General features: G+C 37.8%; 1 protein-coding gene across 3 annotated transcripts in view; it reads right to left on the bottom strand.

Moving 5' to 3' along the window:
• The window catches only part of spidr (scaffold protein involved in DNA repair), a 79,338-nt gene extending 67,631 nt beyond the window's left edge, over window positions 1-11,707 (bottom strand). For 2 of the 3 annotated variants that reach the window (XM_066719640.1, XM_066719641.1), the window contains exons 1-5: window positions 11,524-11,707; window positions 10,773-10,931; window positions 10,434-10,494; window positions 9,716-9,922; window positions 9,377-9,537 (exon numbers count right to left, since the gene is read on the bottom strand). In XM_066719640.1, the coding sequence (XP_066575737.1) occupies window positions 9,377-9,537; window positions 9,716-9,922; window positions 10,434-10,494; window positions 10,773-10,931; window positions 11,524-11,541 (606 nt within the window). In that variant the 5' untranslated portion in view covers window positions 11,542-11,707. Of the gene's footprint in view, window positions 1-9,376; window positions 9,538-9,715; window positions 9,923-10,433; window positions 10,495-10,772; window positions 10,932-11,056; window positions 11,173-11,523 lie in introns of all 3 variants that reach the window. The other variant, XM_066719642.1, reaches the window with a different exon arrangement.
• Between the last annotated feature and the right edge of the window lie 1,902 nt (window positions 11,708-13,609).

Here is a 13,609-nt window from a genome sequence, read left to right as displayed (position 1 = left end):
TCACCACATAAATGCAGACATATGAATATTTTAAGTATTAGGTATGCAGTTGTGCCCCTAAACACATGATCCAGGTATATATTTTCATTCTGGTTTCGGCAAAATATATACATTGGTGTAAATTCCATTTTGGAAATAAGCCATAATAAACATTGTAAAAATTCTCTCAAAGGTTAACAACATTCTGGAGCTTTTACATTTACCATTAGCCTGCACTGTGCTGTACAATCCTGAAACACCATATCCGACATAGCGACACTTTCAGATACTTCAACTGACATAACCTTGGCATGTAAAACAATAGAAAAATGCAACAGAAACTGAATAACGATTTCAGCCGTGACTCTCAAACAAAAGGATTGCACTGTACTTTAGCTATGCACAACTTGTACTCTTTAAAAACGCACATGCAGGTTTTATTTACTACTACTGAAGTTCCTATTGTGTCAAGGTACTATGTTGCCTATTTTAAATAAGTAATTTATTTGTATCCTACAAAAATCCCAGAAAAACTGGTTATTTACAGATGTTTTACTATACTTAATCTCTTGTACAAAGTGTCAAGAACAGATGCATTTCATTCAACATTATGCAGCACAGAATACTAATTGCAGACTACAGTACTTACAAATACAAGGCTGCACTACATAGTTTTAACATGGACAAAACTATTTGTTCAAAATGCAATTCAGCTAAAGCACAAAAATATGTTCTCTAGGGCGGCAGGTTAAAGACACTATTGGGAATCAGGGTCTTAATATATTACAAAAGGGAATAACTGAAATTTAAAACTACATTACAATAGCTTAAGTTGTACTGGGCACACAATACCATCTTAGAAAACAGTTTGTGTATTAGAAAGGTATTCAAAGGTAAATCTAATCTAAACCTTAAAAGGTTCATCCAGCAATATCTGAATACTAAATCACCCATTCAATGTCAATCGCACAGAAAACTTCATTCATAGTGTTCATTTATTTAACGTTACTTTGGAAACTGATACCATACCAAGTAAAAAAAAAAGACAAAAACTAATCCTTTGTCCTCCAACAACAACAATACAGAAATAAGCAGTTTGAACCAGGGAAAAAAATATGTTCTAAAGGCCTCAGCAGAACTGATTAGGTTTTTGGTGAAACACAAACTGTTCTTGGCAAGAGGACTTGAGCAAAGCCAGGTGTCTCTCACACTGAACACTTGGCCTGCCTCTCTACTCCCAAACAACCCGGAATCCATCGCCGAAGTCCCCCTTCAGCCTTCTAAACAGACAGAGAAACTCCTGCACAGGAAATGTGTCCCTCTCAACTTGCTGGTCTCATGTGAAACTTTCAGAATAGTGATAAGCTCTGGACACAGACAGTAAATCCTTCTAGGGCTCCTATGGTAATACACATTATAGAACGGCTTATTGTTTTAGAAACCCATTTAGTGTTGATGCCCAAATCAAGTTCATGTCTATTATTATGGTTATCACATTCTGCCAAGTCAATGCTTCTGTTTGAAAAGGGGTCCCATCTTTGACCAAAATATAATCTACTAATTATTTGTGTGAAGTGAATGGTCCTTTGTTTTAAGTAGAATATGCATTACCCAATACACATGAATCTAACCTATTTTCTTAACATATTTAATCTATCTGCCACTATAAATACTACAGAGGGCCTGTAATGCCAGTGCTATCCAATCTATTGCCCTTCCAGTGTTTCTGACCTTACACCAACTCCGCATCGCCAGGGTGCCTGACTCAGGATAATTCTGTAACATGACTTTTCCATGCCCTGCAAGCAATACAGGGTGTTAAGTCATGTGAAATGCACATCAATGGACCCTCCTTCCAAGCACCAGTGTAATCTCCTTAAAATCATCCCATCCGCTAGACAGCACATTTATTCTAATTATTTAATACTTCCGTCTCCAATTTCTAGGACCTGAAACCGATATCTTCCAACTGTATTTTCAACTTCAACAGAATTTCTTAACACATATACAAAGAGACTTATGAATTTCATTAATAATCTTCAAGGCATGGTTAAAACCTCAAATTGTAATCATTGATTGGGATTTCTTACTGTATTGTTGTACATTTTGGGTTTAATTGTTGATTCTCTACCCCTGGACAGTAAATGAAAATAATCAGTGTAGCTAAATTTCAGTACGATGTATTATCTGACTTATGTCCTTATTAAATTCATAAAAATATACTGAATAAAAACATTTAAGTGTTATTCTTCAAAACATAACTTACTCCCATGCTAGTCCCAAACTATGAAGTGAAAAACACATTAAGCTAATGGGCTGTTATTACAAACAAACACTGAACAACAGATACTAACTGCATATAGGGGGTCACAACAAATGTATAAAACCCCTTGGATTTAAGTATTTAAACTTTGCAAGCTCTAAGTCAATGCTTAGAATTCTTAGGTCTGCCAATTGATTTAGTTGTACATTTCTAGAACAGGGGTGCAGAACACCTTTGTATGCAATGCGTTGAAATTAATGCGTGTTTTTGTGTTAACAATTCTATTTATTTTCTAAAATTAATGATGGACAATGGCTAAATTAACAGAGGAAGATATTTTAGGGGGTAGGTAGAGGGCTCCTTTTCAGGAAGTCTCAGACCCATAATGCAGTGTTTCCCCTACCATTATGCTGTGAGGTTGGCCTGCTACCACAAGCTCACGAGCCATGCCCAATGGAAATGCACATTTCTGGGGAAACACTGTAAAGCTTACCAGATCGTGGGAACAGATCCCTCCTAAAATATACTTCTTTAAATCTGTTTAGCTCAATACAAACTCTTAACATTGAATCCTGTAAAAAACTACAAGGTTGTAGCTTTCCTTGTATTTTTAGGAAACATTACTGTAGTCTGCTTTTGCCTTTATAGGCAAGCATGTCTGCCACTTATTAAACAAGGGTTTAAAATAAGTAGCTAATAACCAAACACTGAAAACTGCAGCCCACAGATTACACACACTAATGCCAAGTCAATTTCTTGTGGCTGACCTCAGCTGTAAAATAAACTCGAGCGCACAGCAGTTGGCCACTTTATTATGAAGACTGGCTTTGGATTAATCCAGCACTGTTTTCAGCAGGCCAAAAGACTGAGTATGGAAATGCCAAATGACCAACTCCTTGGAAGACAAAGCAAGAGCAATGGAAATGAGAAGGAGATACAGCCATCATAAGGTATAGTTTGTATGCAAAGAGGCTTACCCTCATTGACAGCATTGTCTGCATGGTCACAAGTATAAACGCCTGCTTTACTTCAGATACTGAGTTAGACACGTGTGCGAAAGATGGTCTTCATAGAGTTAAAAACTATTCATAAAATGTAGCCTAAATGTTCAACCATCAACAAAAACCTGATCAACCAAACAATACAATTTTGCCTTTCAAGATAAGTTTTTCTCCCTAAGCATGTGCACATAAAGAACCACTAAAGAATTAAAAATGTCAGCAGTCATTATTATTGTTGTTCAATACATCCAGAATTGAATCATTTATGTTCACTTATTCACTGCCCAGCACTGTTTTAAAAAATATAATGTAATGTTGTGTATTTTTGAATGATTAAGGATATATATAATTTGTGTTTTGTATGTGGTACAAATCAGGGTATATTCCAAAATAGTGAAGAAAATGTTCTAGTCAAATCTCAATCCTGAAGTGTAAGTAGACACTGAGGACTGGAGATACAAAACCCTGTAAGACTGTAAGCAGGTTGCTGTGGGTATTTTTCTTTCCAATTAAAGAAGAGAAAATAAAAAAAAACATCAATGAATTGTGTTCTCTGTGTTGTGTTTTTAATTCCAGTAAGCAGCTGGCACATTCAGGCAGCATGGAGCTTCAGCCAGAGAAACACGTTTTTCCTGGATGATTCTGGGGTGAAGAATGCAGCTTTTAGATTGTATCTCCATTTCTGTTTTTGTGAATAAAAGTGCAAAGTAAAAATAAATAGCATATTAATGAGGAGAGCAGACAGCTTAAGAAACAGAACATATCATCTACCACCAAAGGAGCCAGTAGTATCTGCTTCCAATTTACACAGTTTGAACCCAGTGAACCCGATTCTAGATGTACCAAAACATATCACTGGGATCAGAAATCTTAACTCAATTCCTTCCTTTTCTTTTCTGTATTATATTGCAGAAACATACTAATTATTCTGAAATTAAATACTTAGTGGGAAGTTCAGCTTTCAGGAATACCATAACATGCAAAAGCATTAGGTAAAATAAGCAATACTGATTGGGTGAAAGATCATCACCAAGGAAATCTTCCCATCTACCTCACACCACTTTCAAATCGAGACATTGTTAAATTCTTCCATATGAATATCAACTCAAATCAAAGTAAGCCCAAGGTAAGACAGGTTGTACAACATCAACACGTATTTGTTTGCGATTCAAAGCATTTTGGTTGTGTTTAACCATATATATTTAAAACTACCATATGCAAACAAGGTAATCTATGGCATTCATTTCAGAACATATTTAATCTTGAAACTAGAGATACCCCCCAAAGACTGGTTTCTGCATTACAAATAATAGATTGACATTATTTGAGAGGCTACAATTACCATACCCCCATCCCCCACAGTGTACCTGCCCTACCCTGTGTAAATATTACCACCAGAGTTATTGTAAGGAAAGATTAGGACTGTGACATCATACAGCATGTCCTTCTGAATCATAAACCTGCTATTCCCTACACAAACTATCCAGCACAAACCTGTTTCACCCTGCATTCATAGTACCGGGAAAGTAAAGATGGTAATTAAGACTGAACAGTCATTAGCTGTGAGAAAACTAGCTCACCACAAAAACCTCAAAACGTCTGATTTCCTGGTGTGAGGGAAATAAAGCTTTTCATTACTTAGCAGTTCAGCTAGGGCAACACACAAAGCCCACTAAGTAATTAAGCAGGACCATTCAGATCAAAGAAAACTGAAGGACATTTTTATTTAGGAAATTGTTACACATTGTCTATTTAACTGCCTGTATTTAATTATGTACCTGTGAGTGAACTGAGGTTTGTGTTCTCAGTAATTCACCAGCTTTTTGGAAATGTATGTAGTTTGTACGTAGTTCTTAATCCAAAAAGGTCCAGATCTTATTTTTTTAAATTGATTACATTTAGTCAATAATTGGCATAAATAATACAAGTTTGTTTTTGGATCAAATTAAATAGAGATGTACGTACATACATTTATTAATATTGTAAATGACCAAGTACAGTGAGATAACTAATGTAATGTAAAATTCTTCTAAGATGTCACTAAGTGATGAAGGTCCCCAGACTACTAGTTAATACTGAATAAACTATTACTGGTTTCATTTAAGGCTCTCAGGATGTTTGCATCTGAACATTCGTCATGCATGTTATTCAGTACTTTGCAAGAAAAACAGAAAAACTAAAAAATACCTTCTTTCATTTTATGTTGTGTCAATAGAAAATGATAACTGAAAACATTTATTGAAATATGGTAAGCTACAATATTTGTTTTCCCCCACAAAACTGATGTCATTGAAGTCCTCAAGTACATCACTGCATGCCAAAGGAAGGATGGAACAAAGTTGGAGTTTCTGAAGTTTACAGTCATGGTAGAATTTTTCCACAGGTTGCTTTCCCAGTTTTAAATACATACACGTTACCTCATTCATACCTCCACAGGCAACAAGGAGTACTAAACCAGCAACCAGAACCCTCTGATCCTAACACTCAGTCACCCCATACCCCCAAAAAATTATGGAAAATACTGTTTCTATGTATAACATACTATACCCTGCGAAAAAACACCTTTTCTTGCTGTGGCAAATACAGACTGCATACAAGAAAACTAAACTTTAGAACTCTTAACATTTTGACTAGGCTGAACCAATATCCAATAAACTCTGAAAATATGTAATTGAAATGTAGGCCTAGCCTATAGTTTAATGAACAGTATGTATAAACTAAATTAATCCATAGTAAAAATCACCTTTTCCACGTACACAGACTGCCCCCTACCTGCTTAAATGGTGCTTCATCTGTCACCTGAAAGACTGGGCCAGATGAAGGAACCTGACACCAAGCCACTAACTGAGGTCAAATCATTCTGCTGTAAGTCTAGATTAGTGTAAACCAATTTATCCATTACTGCAAAGATTCACTTTCTGCAGTCATTGAAATCTTCAGGTATATAGAAGCATTTCACTACAGAGACTGTAAAAGTTAATCTATTGCTGTAACAATGTCATTTATATAATAGAAACCACAAAAAGCAAACCATTTAATACAAATATGTACTGAAGAATGGTGAGAATATCCAAAGACGACAATCCAAGAGTATACACTTTTTATTAAGTAAATTACTGTAATTAATTACTTCAAATATAATATTCACCCTTCATACACACATACAGTACTGTGCAAAAGTTTTAGGCAGGTGTGAAAAAATGCTGTAAAGTAAGAATGCTTTCAAAAATAGACATGCTCATAGATTATATTTATCAATTAACAAAATGAGTGAACAGAAGAAAAATCAAAATCAAATTCGTATTTGGTGTGACCACCCTTTGCCTTCAAAACAGCATCAATTCTTCTAGGTGCACTTGCACACAGTCAGGGATTTTGTAGGCATATAGTCAGGTGTATGATTAAACAATTATACCAAACAGGTGCTAATGATCATCAATTCAATATGTAGGTTGAAACACAATCATTCACTGAAACAGAAACAGCTGTGTAGGAGGAATAAAACTGGGTGAGGAACAGCCAAACTCAGCTAACAAGGTGAGGTTGCTGAAGACAGTTTACTGTCAAAAGTCATACACCATGGCAAGACTGAGCACAGCAACAAGATACAAGGTAGTTCTACTGCATCAGCAAGGTCTCTCCCAGGCAGACATTTCAGGGCAGACAGGGGTTTCCAGATGTGCTGTCCAAGCTCTTTCGAAGAAGCACAAAGAAACGGTCAACGTTGAGGACCGTAGACGCAGTGGTCGGCCAAGGAAACTTACTGCAGCAGATGAAAGACACATCATGCTTACTTCCCTTCGCAATCGGAAGATGTCCAGCAGTGCCATCAGCTCAGAATTGGCAGAAAACAGTGGGACCCTGGTACACCCATCTACTGTCCAGAGAAGTCTGGTCAGAAATGGCCTTCATGGAAGACGTGCGGCCAAAGAGCCATACCTCCAATGTGGAAACAAGGCTAAGCGACTCAACTATGCATGAAAACACAGGAACTGGGGTGCACGAAAATGGCAGCAGGTGCTCTGGACTGATGAGTCAAACTTTGAAATATTTGGCTGTGGCAGAAGGCAGTTTGTTCACTGAAGGGCTGGAGAGCGGTACACGAATGAGTGTCTGCAGGCAACAGTGAAGCATGGTGGAGGTTCCTTGCAAGTTTGGGGCTGCATTTCTGCAAATGGAGTTGGGGATTTGGTCAGAATTAATGGTCTCCTCAATGCTGAGAAGTACAGGCAGATACTTATCCATCATGCAGTACCATCAGGGAGGCATCTGATTGGCCCCAAATTTATTCTGCAGCATGACAACGACCCCAAACATACAGAGACAGTCATTAAGAACTATCCTCAGCGTAAAGAAGAACAAGGAGTCCTGGAAGTGATGGTTTGGCCCCACAGAGCCCTGATCTCAACATCATCAAGTCTGACTGGGATTACATGAAGAGAGAGAAGCAACTGAGGCTGCCTAAATCCACAGAAGAGCTGTGGTTAGTTCTCCAAGATGTTTGGGCCAAACTACCTGCCGAGTTCCTTCAAAAACTGTGTGCAAGTGAACCTAGAAGAACTGATGCGGTTTCGAAGGCAAAGGGTATATGTTCACTCACTTTGAATTTAGTTAATTGATACACATTTTAATAGATTATATTTATTTTTGAAAGCATTTTTTCACACCTGCCTAATACTTTTGCACAGTACTGTGTGTGTGTGTGTGTGTGTGTATATATATATATATATATATATATATATAAGGCTGTTTGTGGTTGCCTAAAGCCTGACAAGATTTGAGAATGTTTCTGGGAAAACAGCTTCCCCATAAGTAAGCACTGCACATGAAATTCCAAGAATGGAATATTTCTATTTTTAAAATTAAAAAACATAAAAATAGGTCATAGTACATCAGCATTGTGTGTGTGTGGGCAGTTAATATAACCACACAAGATATTATGGAATGTGTGAAAGTGTTACAAAAAGGTTTTCCTAAGCTAGTTGTTAGTGGATCGCTTACTCCCTCTATTGGATATGTACAGAACTGATCATGTGAAATGCCACAAAGCTACATGGATTTTCATCATCTGTATGTCTGCATTGTATGCAAGAGGCATATGAAACATTTATACTTTGAGACATTGTTAATTCACACAAATATTCATTTTAAGGACCTGTCTTCATATTCAAGACTTATGGTCACCTAAAGGCACAGTAAGCACTATTTGGCAGTTTGAGATTTTAAATAAGGTGAAGGGGTAAAATAGACAAAAATACCCCCAAAAACAGAATAAATAAAATATATGTGAAGGGTCCATGTCTCTCTGGGGTCGAGCCATGATCCTGTCATTACTACACAGTTGCAGTGCTGAAGATCCGGACAACACCCCTTTATACTGCCTGCCTTCAGTCCTATTGTCTTACTCAACCGCTTGGCCACACTGAGCTAAGCCCATTTCCGTGTAGAGCAGAAACAATCATTCAAATACTTCTCAGCTCACTTACTCCAGTCAGACTAAAATGCAGACTGAATATTTAGCAGAGGGTATCTACAGGTAATATTCTAGGATGTCTCAAGGAATGCAGATTTTCTAGAACACATCTGAAAATAATTTAATTTCCCTAACTGTGCTGTCCTGTGTGACAGAATTTAACCATTTCCTTATAATAGCAGATTGGCCCCACCTAGTGGTTCAATATTAAATATGTTTTATATAAAACAAACCTAAAATTACCAAGGGGTATACTGTAATATACCTGCAATACAAGCACTTTCAGATTGATTTAGTATGGAAAAACAGACGAGTGCTGTGTATTTCAATGGTCTATTCATATTTAAAACCATATAAGAAGTCTAAAAACTGAAGGACAGCAGTCCAGATCTGGACAGTTTACATTATTAAGCATTAATTGATTTTTATTTTAAACACTAGTTTAAAAAAAACTGAGTAATGTTAGTCACAATGGCTAAATACTGAAATGCCTTGCAGTAAATATAGGACTGAATGTTCCAAACATATACCTCAACACTGTCTCTTTCCTATTCAAGTATATTAGTGAAACTTATTACACATAACTAGGGATAAGACACTTAAGAGATTTCTGTAACACAAACCGTACCCTGTTCAGATTAGACTAAGCTCAGTACTTACCCAATTTAGCTGAGTTTGGCCTTTTAGGACCACAGAGACAGGTTGCTCCCCAGAAATGGAATCACAGTCTGAATCTGATATTACTGCCACATTTTCCAAGTCTACTCTACTGTCCTCATCTTGCTCACTGGTAGTATCCCAATCAATATCATGAAGATTATCTATAAATAGGAGGAGAAAATAGGTTCTCAGATGGTCCATACTATTCAGCACACAGTGAAATGGATGCATTTTGACCATTGAATAAAATAAAACCTAAAGAAACAAATGTATGTTTAACACGTTACATCAACAACATCACCAGACCATTTTAAGAGGACAGCAAGTGAACCAGCTAACCTTCTTCAGAGTTCACTGTGGTGTTGACCATATGCAGGTATCTATTGTAGGAGTTGATGACAGCTGGTCTCCTGGGCCCATATCTCCCCTTGGTTAAGGTCTTAGGTGGTTTTAGGTGCAGATTCTCCCCTTCAGAAGAATCACTGTCACTGGAGCTCCACACGATGCAGGCAAGATCCTCAGACTCGTTTTTCTCACTTGATTTAACTGGAAAAAAGCATACTTCATGTTACACTAACTCAAAGATCATCACTGCTAAAGTAGGAAACAAAACAAAAAAACTAAAAAAACATGCTAGCTTTTGATCATTTAATTATTTATTATGGTTAGTACTTTCATATCATAAAATAATTCTGATGGTGGTGCATTTTACAACAGGGACAGGATATAAAATAACTCAAAGGAATATTTGGCCACTTGCATATATACTTGCAGAAACTATAGTCAAAACATTTACATATGAATACACCTTGAGTATGTAAAAGTATACATACTTTTAACTTGGAAAGACCTCTTCAAATGTTATTAACAGAACCTCCATGAAGTATAAATTTTGTAGACTAAAATGTATCTAGGAATCAAGTATCATTTCACAATATCAGCTAAACATGGGAAACTTAAATCTACAGCTCTTTAAGCATTCAACTTGTTCAAATGCTAGCATGCAGCTTGCTGTACCACTTTGCAATCCACATTTGTGTTCACTTCATTCACATACCTGCAACTGATAATAAAGATGGCACCAACTGCCTTACAGTTTTCCCCGAAGAGCCTGATTTCTGAAAAAAAGTCAAATGCTTATTTTGAAATGACTACAATGTTTACACTCTTGTATTATTAAAACACAAATGCAAACATCATTGCCACCCAAGTGTGAATGCTGACCTACTGTAACAACAAACAGGATAGTTAATGTATAATCCAATCATTTAATCAAGTTTATATTTGGAGCACAAAGGTATAGTGGGATTTTAACAAGGGGCTGTGTAAGAAAAATAAAAAGGAAAATCAGTATATATTATTGCTTTTGGAGAGGATGCGGGTCAAGGGACTGTACCTCCAGGTCCAAGCAGTCCTGGAACCCTTCTCCCCATCGCTGCCAGGACTTGGTGACAGAACTGGGCATCTTTTTGGCCTCACTCGCCACTTTTTTAAACCCATCGCTGGCATCATCAGGGAAGAAGATACATCTCACATCCTTGGATTTCCTTTTACGCTGTAGAATTAAAACGAAAACATTTCATTCAATTCATTCAATTGACATCCACGCCATAACCTGCAAGACAGTACTTTTTGCCCTTTCGTTTTATAAATCATTCATAAAATGCAAAATGTACGTACCTCCTTAAGGCATGACCAATTGTTTGGATGCAGGCATTGACCTCATCTCCGGGTTGTCTTGCAATAGTCTAAGATGTGTGTGTATTTATATATACACAGGCTCACACAAGCACATACTGTAATTCATAATTTGTGCTTTTAGATGTAAGGAAAGTATTGTTTCCAATTGCATGTTTAAGTATCTATAACTACTGAGTGCAAGTAACAGTGCAGGGAGAAAGCCGAGCCGGCGAGCACAGTTATTGCCACGTTACATTTGGCAGCTCTCTCGACTATAAACTTGCCATAGTAAAGCGGGTGCTAGAGAAATTAAAACAAGCACAATTATTGAGTAACAGGCGATTTAAGTTAAAAAATGAAAACAAATACATATATTTCCACTGGCTACTGTGTAACGTGTCACAAGGGCAGCCTGTGTACAAAATGCTTTGTTTATATAATTATGAAATCCAAGTTCCATCACTTACCTTTGTAAACAGAGACATGTTACTTCCATTTACAGATGCCTCATTGCTTACTACTTCAACTAAAATTCAAATATGTGCATATCTCCATTTACCAAAAAAAGCCTCTCGTTTTGCAAACTTTTAACTCTTGTCCTTCCTAAGCGTGAGCTCGTTTTCTGGCGCGCCGCTCCAGAGCAGCGCGGCTATTGGACAAGCCATCGCAGGGACAAACTGACGTCACGCATTTCGAAAGGCATTATAGGAAATGTAGTGCTTGTCGGACAGCTTGCCTGGTGCACTTGTTGCCTACACGAAAAAGTATATCCACTATGTATTTGTTTGAATGTTATTCGGTGATTACGTTTCATAAATATTGTTAATTAAACTATACTAATTTACCAATCAATACTTTCCAGAGTAAGGATAGACTAAAGACTATTCCAGGTGACCAAAAGCAGTGTCGGATTTAGGCATTGACTAAGTAAGCTACAGTTGAGGGCTTCACACCTCTATAACAAAAGATTCAAGTTTACCTAATTGATTGAAAAACTCAAGAAACCGGGATATTACAAAAAAGATATACTTATGGTATACATTTAGCCTATTTGTCATATTGAGTGTATCTTTGCAGAAATAACTATAATTATACAGTCTTCTTATCTTGCATGATGATGATGGTGATGATGATTCTTTTCTGACACAGCTTTTGCGCTAGAAAGGCAAAACCGAGCACGAATTTAGCCGACAGTACATTTCTCCATTCCCTGTAATTCTTATCTCTCTGCATTATTTACTACTACTACTACTACTACTATTCTACCACTACTATCTACTACTACAATCATCATCATCATCATTGTAAATACGCTACAGGCCTTGGAGGTCTACAGTTTAGGACTGGTACACAGGTGTCAGAGGTTGCCGAAGCCCCTTCTGCAGCAGCTGAACTTCTAAAGCGAAAGAAGAGACCCAATGACAGAGACAACGTTCCCCAGCGAGTGGGTTGGGCACAGCATCACCGCACCTCCAGGCTGGCTGACTTTGCTCCTGAAGGGCCTATGCACACCTTTGGGAGTGAACAGGGCAGATAAAAATACTGGAAACCCATATCCCTGTGCGCTGGCAACTAGCAAAACCCACCACCTCCATTCACTTGGGTTGCTATGACAGGGGAGCAAATTGTGAGACATTCAAAACAAAGTTGGATTTGTAGCTCGGACTAACCACTGGACCGCTGAGGAAAAAGCGGTGCAGTTGCCCTGTGGCGCTGGAAGGCAACACCAGCCAGGCCTTATTGGATGAGCCTGCAGCAGACAGGAGAGACTATTAGAAGCTGGCAACTGCATTACAGCCGTGCTTTGCCAGGGGTCCAGACATTATGAGAGAGAAATCATACCTGACCAAACATTTTCATGCAGGATTGAAAACTGTTATAAGTGACCAATACATATCATACATGAGCAAATAATATCCTACATGACTAATAAATGCCATACGACAGAATAAAAATGCCAAGATTAAAAAGTGTCATACGGGGCTACAAAATATCATACAGGAGCAAATAAATAGTCATGCATGACCAGAAAATGTAATGGGGGGGAAAAAAGTGCCATGAAAGACAATTACCCCCATCCCCTACAAATGTTCCCTGTCCCATACAATAAGACATTGCCCTCTACAATACTTTAACGAATGACTGACTGATATACACCAGGAACTGATACACTAATGCATTGTTGCCTACATACACTGACCATGGACTGCAGATGGCTACAACCCCTACTGCTGTCCCACTGCTTCTGAAATACATATGTAATGGGCTCATTGTGTAAATGAGCTCATTAGGGTGAGATAATCCCTCTGTGAAATCAGTAGAGTGTATAAAGCTCTTGCATCAAGAGACCGGCCTTTTGGCATGCAGGTTTTACTGTAGTGCTGTCTGCGTAGTCCACAGTTAGCAGAGCGGGAAGGATTGTGGGGTCGGCCTCACCTATTTGAAGTAGGCTATGTGGACTTGTCATTCTGTGTGTACCTTTGTAAATCCACTTTGCTTGTGCTGGTATCATCTTGGCTTGGTCTTAGTGTCCAGCCTTCAGTCCTTAAGGTA

This window comes from Amia ocellicauda, chromosome 2 (assembly GCF_036373705.1).
Source record: "Amia ocellicauda isolate fAmiCal2 chromosome 2, fAmiCal2.hap1, whole genome shotgun sequence".
In the NCBI taxonomy this organism is placed as follows: Eukaryota; Metazoa; Chordata; class Actinopteri; order Amiiformes; family Amiidae; genus Amia; species Amia ocellicauda.
Note: the sequence above shows the minus strand (reverse complement) of the source record. Positions and strands in the feature narration are given on the sequence as shown.